The 17513-nt window shown below is 45.4% G+C and overlaps 1 protein-coding gene across 3 annotated transcripts; it reads left to right on the top strand.

Moving 5' to 3' along the window:
• Positions 1–1914: 1914 nt before the first annotated feature.
• LOC133913716 (uncharacterized) lies at positions 1915–6785 on the top strand. 3 transcript variants are annotated; one of them, XM_062356935.1, is made up of 6 exons: positions 1915–2515; positions 2607–2740; positions 2846–2904; positions 2999–4642; positions 5517–5658; positions 5745–6785. In XM_062356935.1, the coding sequence occupies exons 2-6, from the start codon at positions 2626–2628 to the stop codon at positions 6419–6421; spliced, it is 2637 nt and encodes an 878-aa protein (XP_062212919.1). In that variant the 5' UTR covers positions 1915–2515; positions 2607–2625; the 3' UTR covers positions 6422–6785. The 3 variants fall into 3 exon arrangements, with proteins under 3 accessions (XP_062212919.1, XP_062212920.1, XP_062212918.1); XM_062356936.1 differs by having other exon boundaries at positions 2595–2740; XM_062356934.1 differs by having other exon boundaries at positions 1915–2740.
• Positions 6786–17513: the final 10728 nt, after the last annotated feature.

The following is a 17513-nucleotide window of genomic DNA, read 5'->3' as shown; positions in this document are numbered from 1 at the left end:
AAGCCTCTGCAGACACACTCGCTGTCCTGCTTGTGCACTGACGGTTGGTGAGATGTCAGTCAGGTTCAAGCATACGTCTTAACTGCAGGTTCGCAAGTACGGTGAGTCAGTCCTCGTTCAAGCGCTCACACGAGTATGTACAGAGCGAACACGCACGGAACGGTGTCGTTTAACCTTACCTTCAAAGTAGATCGTAAAAATAAGTCCAACTATTTAAAAAGTATTTTTTTTAACTAGATTCTTCGGTGTACCACCATGGCATCACATCTGTTACCGAGACGGATTTGGCGCGAATAGCAGGGCGATGATGCCCCTTCAATTTTGTCCGCCATGGCACCGGCGCTAACCGCGGTGCCATGGTAAAATATAATTTCACACCTCTTTAAGTACAAACTGTCTATTTTGATCAACCATTTCTTCCGTATAATATTTATTTATCTATTGGTTCTATTACTTTAACTTATGATTTTTTTATCAATTCGTTTGTATACATGCCCTGCTCTGCAGCGTCGCCAATGGGTTGGGTTAGGAGCCGTGTGACCCGCCGAGGCAGTGTGCATGGCTTGTTGGTGATGTCAGGATATGGCAATTTTTTTCAGAATTTTTTAAAGCTTTTACTCATGGTGTATTGGTGTCTAACGAATATGCACCATTCCCAACTCTTAGGCCATTTGCACCTGAGCTGCACCGTACAATCCACGTGTGGACTATTATGCTTTCCTTAGCTCCATATCTCACTTATTGCATACATACATTCACACCAAGTTTGTCTCAAGTCTTAGCATTTGAATAACCATAAATAACACAAACTTGTGCCAATCGCACCTTTAGAGAAAAGAAAAATACTATCCAAGAGTGCCTTCTATCAGATCCGAACAACGTAAAATTTGTTTGTAAGAGGAATGCTTCTCTATTCTGCGAGCTTAATAATCCTAACAAGAAGACCAATGAAACCTGCCAAGAAATGCTGGAATTCCGTAAAAATTATGCAGCTATCTTGATTTTAATGTAAGACTTCTATGAAATCATCAAATGCCAAGACTTAATCTATAACCTCATATGTATTTTTTTTCCAGAAATTGACGGCAGTTCGATAATGCAGCCCTCTTTTTTTTAAACGATGAGCAGGAGCACTCCTATTTCATTTAAGTAGGAGATAAAAGTTAATATCAATGCTATCGTCTTAGGCTTGATTTCGGAAAAAGAAAAACACAGTGGAAAATACACAGCCAGAGTATGGTTAGTGGGAATCAAACGTCCATCGTTACTTCATCGAACAAAACTTTTTTTAAAATTTCATCAGACAAAGAACAAATGCGCTGCATTGTTGGACTGTGCAACAGATAATACCTGGAGAAGAAGATCTAGAGCAGCCATTAATATTTTTTTTTTCTGGAATTCCAGTGGGTTTCACATGCTGTGCCCTATAACACAGAGAAATCATTCTTTTTCTCGTACAGCACATAAGGTGTCCAATAGCACATAAGTGTCGAATATTATATTGTGCATCATATTCGATATCTTATACAGTGAATACAGTCGGTTTTCAGTACCTCATATACTGAATGTAGTGCATAGTGTTGTATTCAACACATAAGTTACCAAAAACACTTGAATCCTTCTTTTTTAATGCACATGTATAAAAATTTATTTTCGATGAATAAAATATCAAATACATATATCATATTTACAAATACAACAACATATTATCTATTTTTATAATATAGATTTCATATATTATCTATTTTTCAATACTGCCGTACTAACTGCCCTACAAAACTCAAAAAACATGGTGCCAAATCATCCAATCCCAAACGTCAAAATTTCGTTACCTCACGAAAACGACCGGAATCCCCCCCCCCCCCCCCCTAAATCTCCCATTTTTTAAGAGGAAAACACTGCGAAGACCAGACGAAGAGTACAGGAGTGAGAGGAGAAGGGAAGAGAGATAAAGGCGCCCTCTTTCTCCCTCCCTCCAATCTCTCTCTCTCTCCTCGCGCAGCGGCATTAATGGATTCCACAGCCGCGGCCACCTCCCACCTCCGCCTCCTCTCCCCCTCGGCAAGAACCCTAATGTGACGCCCCCCGCGTCTCGCACGGGTCCTCCTCCGCGGCGCCGTTTGCTCGAGGTGTTCGTAGGGAAAAAAAAATCGCTGCTTTGGGAGCTCCCGGGCGAGGCACGGCCCAATGCGGCTCGATCCGGATTAGTCTGCGCGGCGATTCGGCTCGTATTGGGCGCTGGCTCGGTGAATCCCGCGCCGTTGACCCGCGCTGCCTGGGAAAGGCTGGATCTTTATGGCGTTCTGTGCTATGGGTGTGGCTGACTCGTGGTTTCTTGGAGTGGTTTGGGTGGCGGATTACCAGCATTCTGCTTAAATCTGTAGAAATTTGTTGGTTTGGATGCGGGGTTCAGCTCTTGTTTGGATTCTCTTGGTTTTTTGAGAGTTTTCCTGGGTCAAATTTGGGATAAAGATTGGATTTTGGGGGTGACAAACTCGGTGCTGGTGCCCTCTTGGTTAGTTACTTTAGCTGCATTTGGGCTAAATGTGCTTAGGTCTCTTGTAGTTGTTGATTTGTTGTGTTTATTTGAGCAGCTTTATTTGCAGGTTGAGATAGCGAGGAGAGATGGATGTGGAGAAAGTTGCTTCGAAGGGGCATGGCTTCTTTGGCCTGTTTGATTGGGGTAAAAAGTCTAAGAAGCAGCTATTCATCGGGAGCGCAAGCGGTTCCCCCAATCCAAGTACGCAAATTCGGAATAGGAGAAGAGTCATTGGCTCATTGCTGTATACTGAGTACATTTTTACAAAGGGATTGGCTAAGCTTATATCCTAATTTTTCTCTGCAGAGAATACTGGAGACGGGAAGGAAGTTGATGGCAGCACACCAAGTACACGGTCCAATTCGGTGTGTGCTCTTGCCCTTATTTTTTCGGGTGCTGTTCAGTTTGTTGCTTAACCACTTAATGTCCTGAATTACTAGAGCTGTGTGTATATGGCAGATCCTTGACGATGCGCTGAGCTTGAAGGAAAGCAGTGAACATAGTTGCTCATCTTCAGTAATTGATGAAGAAGCTCAGGCGAGGAGGTGTCCCACTGTAGTGGCTAGGCTTATGGGTTTGGATGCCATGCCTGCGGCAAGCTCATCCGAATCCAATCCCATGCCATTAACTGTGCAACCACCCTTACATACAACTACTCATGAAGATTTGATTAGCAGAAGTTATGTTGGTAGTCCCCATAAGATGCCAGGTAGTCCTATTGATCGGTTTAAAATGGAAGCACTGCCTCCAAGACTTGCCAAGAGGACACTATCTGTTGCACAATATAAGTTATTGTCTCCCATGAAGAACCCTAATCATATATCCAGCAGAAATGCAGCTGATATAATGGAGGCAGCATCTAGGATCATTGGGCCTGGAGTCGAAAATATCAGTTCTTACAGAGTTCATGATGTTGGGCTCACAAATACTGTGCGTGCCTACAACCCAGGAGAGATCGTAGGAGTCCAACAAAGGTCACAAAAGCTTAATGAAGCACCGAGGAAACGTGATGGCCCTTCATTGTTTAGGCCACCAAATGGAAAACCTTTGGATGGAAGGTTGAGAAGTTCAGAGAGCACCTCGTCTTCCAGGATCTCACAGTCAAATGGATGTGCTCCAGTTGGTCCAAAAGTCAAGGTTGGCAATAGATCATCAAATGTTGCTCGAGCTATGCATGCCCCAGGAAAAGAAGGCACAAGAAAAGGCGGTAGAAAGCTCGAAACTCGCAGGAACCCTGAGAATAGCATGGTTGAGAGAAATGGGTTGAACACACAAAAGGATAATAACCAAATGGGCACAGCAAGTTCGTCCAGTGTGCTTGTGCCAAACAACAGAAAGCAGAACGCTATGGTCATCAAACACAGGGTGAATTCAAACCCAGCAACACCCAGCCGGCAACGAAGCAATATTCATCAAATAAATGCCTCTCCCAGAAAGGTTGCGGCAGCTAACACATTTGCTGGAAACAATACTCAAGGTAGAAGAAAGGTGGACTTGCAGTCAACCACTCATGCAAATGTAAGAAATAATTCTACAGCCAAAGTGATCCCCAAGCCAAGAAGGTTACAAGACAGGAGGATGTACTCTGATAAAAGCCACTCAAATGATGGCATTACTTCTGACAAAAGTCAGAGGCGGATTCGGCACAATATTGTGATAGATGAGCAATCGTCTTTTTCAACAAACAAAAAGAAAATCAGCACTGAGATTGTTTCATTCACATTTACCTCACCAGTTGACAGATTATCACATGGTGCTCACTTTCCCAATCATTCAGTGGAAAAACAGTTCAGAGAGAATTTGAACGCTGTGTCAACTTCAAGCAATACATTGAACACTAAACTTGATGTCATTGATGGTGATTATTTGGGACATCTGTTGGAGCAGAAATTGAGAGAGTTGACATCAGGGGTGAGATCACCTTATTCGAAGCCAGCTAAAAGTGTTAGAGTATACGCCCCTTCACCAGTCTTGGAAGATACAGCATCAGCATGTGAAACATCTAGCATTGCTTCTACTGATTATGATAGGGAGTCTTTACAGTCTTCCAAGGATGGAAAAACTACTCTCGCCCAGACAGATCGTGCTACAAAAAGTGGCCAGGTATGGCATATCGAGACTCAGATGCACCTATTCCAGTCACGCCCTTTTGTCAGCACCGTCTTATGCATATTAATTTCCTGGTTCTGAGCATATGGTAATTGTCAGTATATCAGATCGGTGTAAACTTGAAAATGAATGACTTCATGTTTGGTTAGGCATAGGAACTTCTCTCCATATAGCTATAGTACACAGTTCATATTCTAGAAACTGAGTTAACACATGTGCTTAGTTTATCTGGTATTTCAAGTTTGGCAAGACTTTGACTGTACAGAATCTGATAATACATATATTTTATTCCTGCACTAAAGGAGACGCACATCTGTGTTGTTCAACAGAAGAGCTTTAGAGTGATAGTTTGTTCCTCTCATGACTTGTGTGTTCATAATGCCGAATAATTAATATTAATGCTCGTGAATCAATTCTCCAGCCCCAAAACTGCACCTCTTTTATCTGGTGGCTTTTCCTGCCGGTCTTTACTTGAACACCATAAAGGTGCTATTGGTATAAGTACAACAGTGTATATGTTTGTACAGTTGAATAGTTTATATGATGATCTTTCATTTTTCAATAGAATTAGGTGCACATCTTCCATTTTTTGGTAGAATTAGGCCCCCTTTTTTCATCTATTCTAACTGAAGATGCAAACAATCATATCGGAGCGAAGTTAGAAGCACTGAATTTAATGTCATAGATCAATATATTTCAAGGAAATTCAACTTTGTCATACTGGGTTTAGAGTTCAACAGTAATACATTCTCATTTGCTGCACTAAAGCTGTAAACTGACACCAACGAAAAGAGGACTGTGTCTATATTAATATAGTAACGGTGGGTTAAAAAATGGTCTTTATGCTAACATAGCTCCCTTTAATCAGTCATTTCAATCTGCGAAGTATGATAATGATGTCACGGATCAAGCGGATCTGGAGAATCTTCGCCTAAGTCTCCTTTCGACATGGGAAGCTTCTATTTCGACCGAAACCTTCAGCTCATCAGAGAGCTGGAGGAGTGCAAACGGTAAATAGAGTAGCTTGGTGTTTGCTATAACACTAGCCATGGACCATTGGACCTTCTTCAAATCTTTTCCTGTTTTACTTTTGCAGGAACAAGATTATTTAGTTCAACAGAAGGAGCAACAACTTCTGATTCTGCACACTTCAACAAATATCTAGAAGTGGATGCCTTGCCAGAATATTCCGACACAGCCTCATCAATCATAGTGACTACAGCAGAAATCCCGCGATCAGAAAGCAGCAGCTCATGCCATATGGATTATAGACAGGAGGTGGAGTTTATAAGAGAAATATTGAATGCTAGTTCACCCATTGGTCACATTTTCTCTTGTTTGGAGCGGTTTGGTAATTCGGATATTCTGGATCCGCATCTGTTGGAAGAATTAAATGGCAATATTAGGTCATTGGTTGGTGAAGAGGGCAAAGCTTATAGATTGAGGCGGAGGCTGCTCTTTGACTGTGTAAATGAATTATTAAGTGTGAGATGTGCTTACTACTTCAACGCTGGCTACGGTTCATGGTTTATGGGGATGGCGGTTCTGCAGAACTTGTCAGCGGAAGAAATCCATCAAGAGATGACCAGTCTGAAGGTTGCTGAGGAGTGGATGGTAGAAGAACTTGTGTACAGAGAAATGAGTAGTCCTCTGGGGAGTTGGGTTGATTTCAAGATGGAATCATACCAAGCTGGTGGAGACATAGCGACGGAGTTGTTAGCTTCCTTGACTGATGAAGTGGTTGCTGATCTTCTGACTGGCTCGTTTTTGTAGCAGATGTTGATCCCCTCACTAACGATACCAGTTGACAGTCAAAAGGTTTTTGTTCCGTGTGGTGTCTTACATTGTATATTGGTAGTTTGCTCATGGAACTGTGTAGTGTTTGTAAGATGAAATGTCGCTAACATACCATTATCCGATGGCTGATCGATGCCTGTCATGAGTGAAAAAAACATTCTTGACCTGTTGTTTTACGGACAATTGGAGCAATTATGGAGGAATAGCTATCTGGTTCATTTTGGGTAGGTACTGTCAATGTATTAGCAGTCGCCTATGAGTTGTCTTGGTGCAGAAAAATGGCAACATATGCCAACTTTGCGGTCCATGGTTATGAATGTATGTTCAGGGGTTCAAGGTATCTCTAACTGTATGAAAGATGTGTTCTCCGTGAAGTGGATCGATAGTGAAACTGTTCTTTCTCATGATCCAGCTTCTATGTTCAGCTGTACTTACCTCAGTAGTGAGAAGGCCTTATCTTTTGGTTGACTTGGCATTGCTGCGTTGCATCGACAGTACTGAACATTGAACTGGACCATTTTCGTCTTCTGAAATCACTTGACTCTGACATGAGGCGCTTGTAGTTTTTAGCAATCTTAACAGAAGAACCAGCAGCTGATCATTCCTCCTGTCCTGTGTGGTCCATCCAAGTACGGGTTGATCCTTGCATCCTATGGCTAGACAGCCATCTGGCCATCTCAGGCTCATCATGTGTTGGCCAACCACAAGTCCTCAATGAACTTTGTTACTTGGGCTCCTCCATATGAGCTTGGCCTTCGCCTCGCCTGCGACCATCGAGCGGGCATACCCTGCTGGGCTTCAGCCACAGCACTTGGATCAATGGTTGGTTCCGAGCAGCTTGTTCAGAAGCTCGTGTCTGGTTAGGTTGTTTATGCACTGGCCACGTACTTAACTGTCTACACTGTTAAATGATATTCTCCATCCTGTTTGTCATCATGGTTATATTGTCCGATCGTGCGTTAGCTATTTCGGTTCCTACACACCATCGTCGAGTGTTTTGCGGAGAGAACCATAGCGAAACCAGCTGATCAATCTCATGATCGATTGCAAACAAGCAAATAATTGCCAACAATCGAGGCGGTTGTTAACAACAGCAACAATGCCTGCTTTATTAGATCGTATATTCTCACGATCATGAATTACAACTTACAAGCAAGCAAAGAATCGATATACAATCGAGCAAAGAATGGATTTGTACAACTTGCTGCCTTGGGCTAAATCTAAGCTACAGATCGGAGAAGAACTCCTTGACGTAGGCGGGATCAGACAGCTGAGGGGGCGCTGAGAGGATCTGCTCCACGTAGGCATCATCCATCGGCGGACACGCCAAGCCGCACACCTTCACGTCCTCGTCGTCGTCGTGGGTAAGCTGACCTGGCAAGTCGCTGCACTCGCCGGGGGGCGAAGAACCCATCAACTCGTCAAGGCTGAACTCGATCAACTCCTCCTCCTCTGGGGTACCATGTTGTGACATCTGGACGCACGCGACGGTGGCATCCTCCGGCTGAGCAGCGCTGGGCAGCTCGGCACGGGCCAGTTGATCGTCTCCCAACAGATATCGCTCGTAGCTGAAGCCGTGGGGGAGTTGGACGGCCATCTTGTCGTCATCGGACTCCATGAACTCCCGCAACCACGGTAGAACGCTGAGGTCGCTGGCACCTGGTTCGAGCTGCGCCTGCGCCTCGCCTCCCGGGGCGTGCTCTGTCTCCTGGAACGCCGATGCCACGGGCTCGCCGCCTCCCGACATGTGGTCTGTCTCTTGGACTTGGTACGCCGGCGCCGCGAGCTCGCCTCCCGACATGTGTTCTGATTCTTGGTACGCCGGCGCCGCATGGTCGTCTGACAGGATGCGTTCTAGGCTGTCCGCGAACAGCATGTCGTCGTCGTGGTCCTCGTGCGTTCGCTTCCGCGGCCGCAAGCTGGGTGTGCGTGGTGGTGGTGCCTCGAGGTGTTCGACGACGTCTGCCTTCCTCTTGCGCCCCGACGACGCCGAGGCGCGCAACGGCATGTCGGATCCAGGCCCTCGATGCGACTTGTAGATCTTGCAGAGGACCGTGTCGCCGTCGCCGTCTTCTTGGGAGACGACGTACTCGGTCATCAACCATCCTGGCTTGACGATCGCCGACGACGTCTTCTCGTGGTATGTGAACTTCTGGAAGGTCCCGACGGCGCTTCCTTTCACCTTCTTCGGGGCTCCCTCGGAGTGCCAGACCCCCTTGCCGTCGGGGCCGACCTTCCGCCACCGTTTCGTGCCCACGGCGTAGCGCACGGGGCTGAAGAAGTACCAGACCCTGCCGTCTCCATGGCCGGTGGCAGGCTGCCCAAGCGCGGGCGCGTACTCGCGCACCAGCTCGTACGGGTAGTTGGAGCAGACGTCGGCGTCGTGAAAGACGCTGCTGGCGTGGCCGTGGACGGCCTGGCCGGCGATCTTGGGGCAGAGGTAGGCGTTGATGAGCCTCTCTTCGCTAGGGCAGAAGGCGTAGTCTTGTGGGTTCACCATCTCGGCGGGATCGACTGGGGAAGGATGATCGATCGATCTCGGCGGAGTTGTCCACTCGACTGGATGGTTGCGAGGAGGGCGGCACTGCACTGCCCCATCCTTTTATGGACGGAGGGACGTCGCTAGGGCTGCATGCAGAGAGAAGCGAGGTCGGACTGTCGGAGTCGGACTGTAACTGACCGGTAAGTTTGTTATGTTACGTAGTAGCACAGTTGCTGTATTTGCAAGCAAGCACAAGCACTTCGAGGTAGGAGGTGGCTTCGCTTATTTGCCAATTCACAGTTATTAATTTAAATGATCTTATATTTTATTAACACGAGTAATATTATAATCAAAAGTTAATCTTTTAAATAGCAAATGATCAATTTATTCGCTAGACGACTAGCACGTTCTGCCGATTCCAAGAGCGTGCAGTGGACTGAACATCGCCCCAACTTCAGAAAACGAGCAGATTTCACTTCTATGAAGAAAGGGAACACCATTTGGAGCCCGAGCCGAATCAAAAGTGGAGCTTGTATGTGCGAAGTTCAAATTTGTGGTATCAGTTCTGTTTAGCCGGTTCAGCTTGGTCCTGGCTTATAAACCTCCCCTGCGGGTTGGTTCACTCCTAGGAGGACTTGTGCGACCAGTTTGTCATCAACTTTCAAGGGGCCTACACCCGACCAGAGGTCGAGGATGATTTGTACTAGGTCAGGCAGTGACAGGACGAGTCGCTGCGAGACTACATCTGACATTTCACCAAACGTCATAATACCATTCCAAGGATCACGAGTGAGTTCATTGTCATAGCATTCTGGAGGAGGTTAGAGACGAGAATATGGTTGAAAAGCTAGCCACCAAGGAAGTCCAGAATACTACCTAGCTCTTCGAACTCGCAGACAAGTGTGCGCAGGCCGCAGAGGCTCGAGAGTGCCAGAGTGGCCCAATGCTGTAGCTGACCTCTGACCAGCTCGCCACTTTCAAAGGGATTGGCCCGAAGGAGAAAAGGAGCAAATGCAAGGTATGACCGTCCGATGTCATGGTGGTCGAGTAGACCGGCCAATTGCCCTGATGCTTCGAGTAAAAGGACGAAAATAAGGGTCGAGGCTACTGCACGATCCACCGCATAGATGCCCGTGACCTGACCGATTGCAAGGTCATGCGAGGCATCATCAGCAAGAAGCTTTGGGAGCATAAACTCAGGCCTGATGACAATGGGGAGAATGAGGTCAACCCTGACTAATCGGTGCTAGGATTCCAACAGGCCGATCACATGATCCACCATATCTTCGTGGGCACCACAACATATTCCTCACACATGGAATACAAGTCGATTGTCCGTGAGGTATGGGCAACCACGCTGGGATTGAGCCCACGTTTGAAGTGGTCGGAAGTGCCCCTCACCTTCAGCCAAGCTGACAACCCCGCGTGTGTCAGATGCCATGGTCACTACCCTATCATGGTCGAACCTACGGTATAGAACATCCGACTGGGTCGCATACTGGTCGATGGAGGGAGCTCCATCAACTTCCTCTTCGCCGACGTGCTGGACGCCCTGCAGATTCTGAGGAACGCATTGAAACCATCTCCTCCCTTCTTCGGAATTACACCTGGCTCCTCGGCGAAACCATTGGAGCAAATCAAGCTACTCATCATCTTCATCTCACTGAGTAACTTCATGACTGAAAGGGTCCTGTTCTATGTGGTGGACTTTGGGACCGCTTATAATGCGATCCTGGGGCGACCAACGATGGCCCAATTCATGGTCCTCGCCTACTACGCATACCAGGCAATCAAGATCCTTGGTCTGACGGAGGCTATCACTATCTTTGGCAACGCAAAGACGGCCTTACACTGCAACAAGAGGAGCTTCGACATGGTCGAATTGACTCCTGGGTCGCAACCCAAGAACGCCAGGCCTAGTGATCGCTTGGTTAATGTCTATGTCATCACCAGTCTAGATAATTGACTCAAGGCAGTTTGCCTATATGACTTTGACCCATCCAGGATGGTCTAAATAGGGGCCACCCTAGACCCTAAATAGGAACTCGTACTCATCACTTTCCTCCGAACAAACGTGGGCGTCTTTTCGTGGAGTCCGTATGATATACCCAAAGTCACTAGGGACATGATCAAACACAAGTTACCAGTGCAACCTGACGTGCAACCAATAAAGCAAAAGGCACGTCGGTTCACACACGACCAAAAAGAAGCACTTCATGAGGAGATCGACAAACTCTTGGAAGCATGCTTCATTCGAGAGGTGCATTAGTTGGAGTGGCTAGCTAACCTAGTCATGGTATGAAAACCCAATAGTTAGTGGAGGATGTGCATCAACTTCACCAACCTCAACAAGGCATACACAAAAGATCTCTATCATCTACCTCAGATCGACCAGCTTGTTGACTCAACTGCTGGCAATGATCTGTTAAGCTTCTTAAATGCATATTCAAGATATCATCAGATTAGCATATATACGAAAGATGATGAGAAGATGGCTTTTGTAACACCCTTTGGGGTATTTTGCTATGTGAAAATACCTTTTAGTTTGAAAAGTTTCGGTGCCACTTACCAGCATCGTATTCAGCTTGTTCTACGATCATAACTCGGTAGGAATGTTGAGGTATATGTTGTTGATGTGGTTGTGAAAAGTAGGACCAATGACGAGCTGATCGTGGACCTCAAGGAAACGTTTGACAACCTTCGAAAATACCGTATGAAGCTGAACCCAAAGAAATGCACATTTGGAGTCTCAATAGGGAAGTTACTCATCTTTCTCGTGATTAACTGAGGAATAGAGGCAAACTCTGACAAGATCAGAGCCATCAACCAGATGAGATCTCCGACTAGGTTAAAGGAAAATCTAGAAACTAACAAGGTGTGTGACGGCTTTAAGCATGTTCATCTCGAGGCTGGGAGAGAATGGCCTGTCACTCTTCAAGCTCCTAAAGAAAAGCGACCACTTCTTGTGAACGATAGAAGCAAAAATGGCCTTCTGGGATCTAAAAAGGTACCTCTCTTCCTCTCTTGTACTGACCGCTCCTTAACCAAATAAGAATATCTTGCTCTATATTGCAGCTACCCCACATGTCGCGAGCGTAGTCCTGGTCGTCGAACGAGATAGTCTTCAGCGACCAGTGTACTACGTCAGTGAGGTCTTACATGACGTGACGGCTCGGTATCCGCAGGCTCAAAAGCTACTATACAACATGTTGATGGGCTCTTGCAAGCTCAGACACTACTTCAAGGCCCATAAAATTAAGGTAATCTCCTCCCTCTCGATTAGATAAGTTCTACACAATAGGGATGCAATAGAAAGAACAACAAAGTGGGCAATAGAGCTCAAGGAGTTCGGTATTCTTTTCATCCCCCAAACAGCTATTAAGTCCCAAGCGCTGGTCGATTTCGTGGCCGAATGGTCGTCCTTTGAGCCTGAGAAGGAACAACGACTAGAGGCGGACTAGCACTGAACCATGCACTTCGATGGGTCATTCACACTGAAGGAAGCATGGGCTGGAGTGGTCTTAACCCCACCGACCGGCGACATCCTCAGGTGCATAGTTCAATTATGTTTTCTAGCCACTAACAATATCACGGAATACGAGGGCCTCATGTGTGGAATGCAAGTAACCTTCGTGCTTGGGATAAAATACCTGCTAGCGATAGGGGACTCACTACTAGTCATAGACCAAGTGCAAAAGGAATTTCATTGCTATGATCTGACAATGGCAGCATACCTCGCTAAAGTGAGAAGGCTGGAGCGTCACTTTATCAATTTTGAGGTCAATCATGTCCCTCATAAGGACAACTTCCTAGCTGATGAGTTGACCCGTTTAGCTTCTTCTCATGAACATGTCCTAGTCATAGTCTTTGAAGAAAGACTCACACGACCATCCACTACGGTCTTAGACCAAGGTGAAGGGGATGCTCTACTTAAAAAAGGAGCACCAGAGGCAACACCTTTGCAGATAACGCCTCCTTCGATGAAGTCGACCTCGGGTGGCCATCATGTGGTCACACTGCTTGATTCGGGTACAACCTGGATGGATCAAATCTTGACATACCTTTAGAATTGAGCAGTACCTGATGAGAATGCGTCAGTCGAAAGGGCCATGCGGTAGGCTCGCGGATACTCCCTGATAGAGGAATGCCTTTACCGCAGAGGGAGCAACTGTCTTTTACTAAAATGCATAACTCAGGAAGATATGATCACAATGCTCTTTGATATCCATGGAGGCATATGTGGTAGCCACGTTTTATACCACACTCTGGTTGAAAAAACATTCCAAAAAGAATTATATTGGCCCATGACCCTCTAGGATGCTTGCGAATTGGTGAAACGGTTTGAGTCATGTTAGTACCATGGCCGACATACCAACCTACCAGCCCAAGCACTGCAAACCATACCTCTCTCTTGGCCTTCTGTTGTCTGGGGGCTCGATATTGTGGGACCATTTCCCTAAATCCCCTAGTGGTTTTGAATTCTTGTTCACGGTAGTCAACAAATTCACTAAGTCGATTGAAGCTGAGCTCATCAAGAAGATCACCACTGCAACAACAATCAAATTCACACGTGGGTTTGTAGTGTGGTTTGGCAGTCCAAACTGCATAATTACAGACAACGAGACTCAATTCGCTAGTAGCACTTTCTGAGAATATCGCGTCCAAACTGCATAATTACAGACAATGAGACTCAATTCGCCAGTAGCACTTTCTGAGAATACCACGAAGAGATCGGGACAAATGTTTGCTATGTGTTGGTAGCGCACCCCCAAAGCAATGGACAGGTCGAAATAGCAAATGATGATACTACAAGGGATAAAAACCCGGGTCTTCGATTGGCTTAGGAGCTATTCAACATGCTTGGTGGACGAGCTCCCCACAGTACTCTGGTCGTTGCGAACGACCCCCAGTAGGGATGATGACATAAATCTAATCGAAGAGTTCCACGATTGTGCTCTAATTCAAGCAGTCCGATATCAGCAAAGTCTGAGATGCTATCATGACCGCAAGGTGCAGGAGCAGACACTGGTCGTAGGCAGCCTCGTCCTTAAACAAATCCAAAATAAGGCATGATGGAATAAGCTCCCTCAAGTGGGAGGGGCCCTACAAATTTGTCTATATTACCCGACCTGGTGCAGTCAAGCTAGCCATGGAGGACAGTCATAAACTGCTATAGCGAAAATGGCTCTATTAGGTCATGATTGTGATTTTGATGATTAATAATAATATAGTCATTAGGACTAACATTTTGTGAAGAATATATGTTAGTAGGTCTCATAAATGCAATATATCAAGAAACCACCACAATCGAGACAAAGTTTGATTGAAGTGGAGAAACTCCAGGAGAATTGATCTCCCCGGAAGTTCGATGCATAGGAGTTTGCAGTCACCAGAGCATTGTGCACAGAGACTGGTAGCCTCACCGAATAGTCTGGTGCTCTATGTGTTGAACTCATTGGAATATTTCTGACAAAGGGGTAGAAGGCTGAGGACCTTAACGGATAGTCCGGTGATTTACACAAGGTAACATCAGAGCATTTCTTGCAAAGAAGAATGCGAGTGAAGAAGACTAAAGATAAACCCAATGGAAGGTCCGATGTTTGGTTTCTGCAAATCGAAGTATAGCGCTGGAGCATTTCTTGTAGAGGCGACTACAAGTGCTGAAGAATGAAGATCAACTCACTAGATAGTCTGGTAATCACAGAGATAGTTGCACCATAGCATTTTCAAGGAAACAAAAGAGAAAGTTTAACTCACTAGAAGGTCTGATATGAATGGAATGAACATCGGATGAATGCACCAAAATATTTTACATGGAGAGGCTACAAAGGCTTGGATGACTAAAGATAACTCACTGAAAGGTCCGGTGATAGATTTGAAGGCACATTGGAGTGTATGGTGTTCACAGAGGCTTTGAGTGGAAGTCTAACGACTAGTTTCTAAGTTTGTACTCACCGGATGATTCGGTGTTAGTACTACTGTTCTCACCGGATCATCCATGTTAACAGCTTTTCTGAGCTGTTGTGAAAATAGCTAGTTGGCGGGTTTGAGGCTATAAATACCCCTCCACTCAATCATTTGAACGTGTGGCATGTTGCTGTAGTCTAGAGGAAGCTAATATATAATTGAAACGATATTCAAGCCACCAAAGTGCTTAAAGTGATTATCCTATGAAATTAAGCATATAATTAGAGAGTGTTTAGTGCTTATAGGCCTAGAGTAAGTTGTAGCTAGGTGTTGCAGCTCGAAGGAGGGGTCAATGAGTGATCCTAACTTGTACCAAGTGGTACATCAGCATCTTGGAGTCTTGATGACTCCCCGGCATCTTGGGCGTTGGTGGCTCAAGGTTGTTGACCTTCTGACTTGGTGTGGAGCAGCGGCAAGACGTTTACGGGGATGTAGAGACCCTTGCCTTGGTGGCTCAACCTCCGAAATGATCATGACCGCAAGTGACTGGAAGAGATGCTAGTGGTGAGACCTTACCTTGGTGGCTTGGTGATTTATTGTGCTTGAGATATTGTCTTGGTGACTTGGTAGCTCAAATACCGTGATTGGAAGAGGCTTGGCGATTTGGAGCATATACTTTATGGATCTCCAACGTGGATTAGGAGTGGTATTCATGTCATCGATACCACGAGATAAAAATCTCTTGTGCCGAGCTTGTATCTCTACCTTATTTACATTTTCATATTTACATACTTGTAATTTACCTTGATAGAGTAGATTGCAATCCTCTTGAGCGGTAGATTAGACACACTAGATAAATTTATAATACATTTAGATAGAAATTGAGATAGATTTATCTTGTGAAGTTTTTGGAGCTGATTTGGTTTACGTTTTAAGTGTCCAAGTTCACCCCCTCTTAGAACGTCACCGATCCTCACAACTGCAAAATTCCTGAAACATAGCCCAGTTACGCAAGTTCAATATGTAGGGTTGCTCGAAGATGAGCCTGTTTCTCTATTTTGTAGGATCTTCTGGACGAGCGTAGAACATAGCTTGTAAATTTTTCCGATTCAAAAACCAGACTCTCTTTTTTTTTTGCATGATTTCCTAGATAAGAACGGTATTTCTGATGGATTATGAGTTTTTCCGATTCAAAAGCTTGATCTCCTAGCCGGTAGCTTTTCTACCGACCAGACAATCGGGGGATAGTACAAGTTATGATTCCTTTTAAAAAGCTTTTAGTATTTGTGACCTTTTTGCTCATATGGCAAGCAATAAATTGTTGGGGGATTTAGGCAGTTGCTCGCACAATTTCAAAGATATGGGTGGCAAGGGAAAAAACGACCATAAAGTCACAAGTCCTAGCTCGAGTCGAGTGTTGGTTGCCACTGAAGGGGTTGTCGTGCTAAGGGTTGTCCTAGTCGCCATAAACCTAACTAGACAACAACGAAGCCACAAGTCCTAGCTCGAATCAAGCAGTGGCTCCCACCGAAGGGCTCGTCGTGCTAATGATTGTCCTATTTGCCACAAACCTAACTAGCGAGTGGCACAGAAAGCTGTGGTACACCTTAAATGTAGCGAGCACTCAGAACCTGCTCACCACATGAACACAGGGAATATTTACTTAAAGGCAGGTCCTTTTATTACAAAATAACCACTCAAGTTATACCCGAGGGCTGGTTCTTATGAGTTTGATCCAAGTGTCTCTAGGATTCAAAGATACCCCTCAGCAGGTCAAGCCGGACGGACCAAAGCAGAGATTGAGCTACAAAATGAATGAGCTTGCAAGGTCGTGAACCTCCTCTGTGGTCTTCCGAACGGTGACAAAACCTTCAGAGATCGCATGTCTTGCTATCAGTGCGCAATACTCTGACCAATGCACAGTACTCCAACCAGTGAACAGTAACCTCCGACTAATGAATAGTAATCACGATCCGATAAACAGTAGCCGTGACCATATGAACAGTAACCTCCGACCATTGAACAATGATTTCAGACTATTAAATAGTAATTTCAGACCAGTGAACACGATCAGTGATCACAAACAATGACAAGGTGACCAATGATCATGGTTTATTACTGCAGTTGGTCTCTGGACAGATGGAAGAGTTGGTCGAATTTAAGAAGGTAGAACTACATTAAATCGTATTTAGGTAGATATGTGGGAGTTTTACCTGTTCAAATAGAAAATATATGTTTGTTATAGAAAATTTGGAGATCAGGTAGGCATAACCGAATTATATCTGCAACTCTTGTCCGGTTCAAATTAGGAGTCATGATCTCTTACGGCTAAGACCTGCTGCCCTTTAAATATGAGAGGCTTGTGGCCGATTGAGAATATCAACCAATCGATCAAACACAATTTACAATATATTTCTTCTTTTGCCTAGATCTTGTAGTCTTGTTCCTCCTTTTTCCTCCTCCTGCTGCTACTTGTTCTTGATCTCAACGACCAAGGACAAGCCGCCGGCTAACCATGCCCTGACGAGGTCCCTCCCGGGTGCGATTTGCTGTTTCCCAGGTGCTGCTCACCAGGTTAGTTATCCTTTGTCGCTTTGCTTGTAAATCGGTCACTCATTGCCGCAAAAGTGCAATAGTTACCCCCGCTATTGTACGCCCTGCGCACGCTGTTGCGGATTG

Source organism: Phragmites australis, chromosome 3 (genome assembly GCF_958298935.1).
Source record: "Phragmites australis chromosome 3, lpPhrAust1.1, whole genome shotgun sequence".
Lineage (NCBI taxonomy): Eukaryota > Viridiplantae > Streptophyta > Magnoliopsida > Poales > Poaceae > Phragmites > Phragmites australis.
The sequence above is the reverse complement of the archived record's forward strand: the minus strand, read 5'-3'. Positions and strand labels throughout refer to the sequence as shown.

What these genes read in the sequence shown, in the direction of transcription:
- LOC133913716 (XM_062356935.1), top strand. Translation starts at nt 2,626, where the DNA reads ATGGATGTGGAGAAAGTTGCTTCGAAGGGGCATGGCTTCTTTGGCCTG. An exon ending in AAGCGGTTCCCCCAATCCAA is followed by an intron (nt 2,741 to 2,845) that starts GTACGCAAATTC and finishes TTTTCTCTGCAG; the next exon opens with AGAATACTGGAGACGGGAAG. An exon ending in CAAGTACACGGTCCAATTCG is followed by an intron (nt 2,905 to 2,998) that starts GTGTGTGCTCTT and finishes TGTATATGGCAG; the next exon opens with ATCCTTGACGATGCGCTGAG.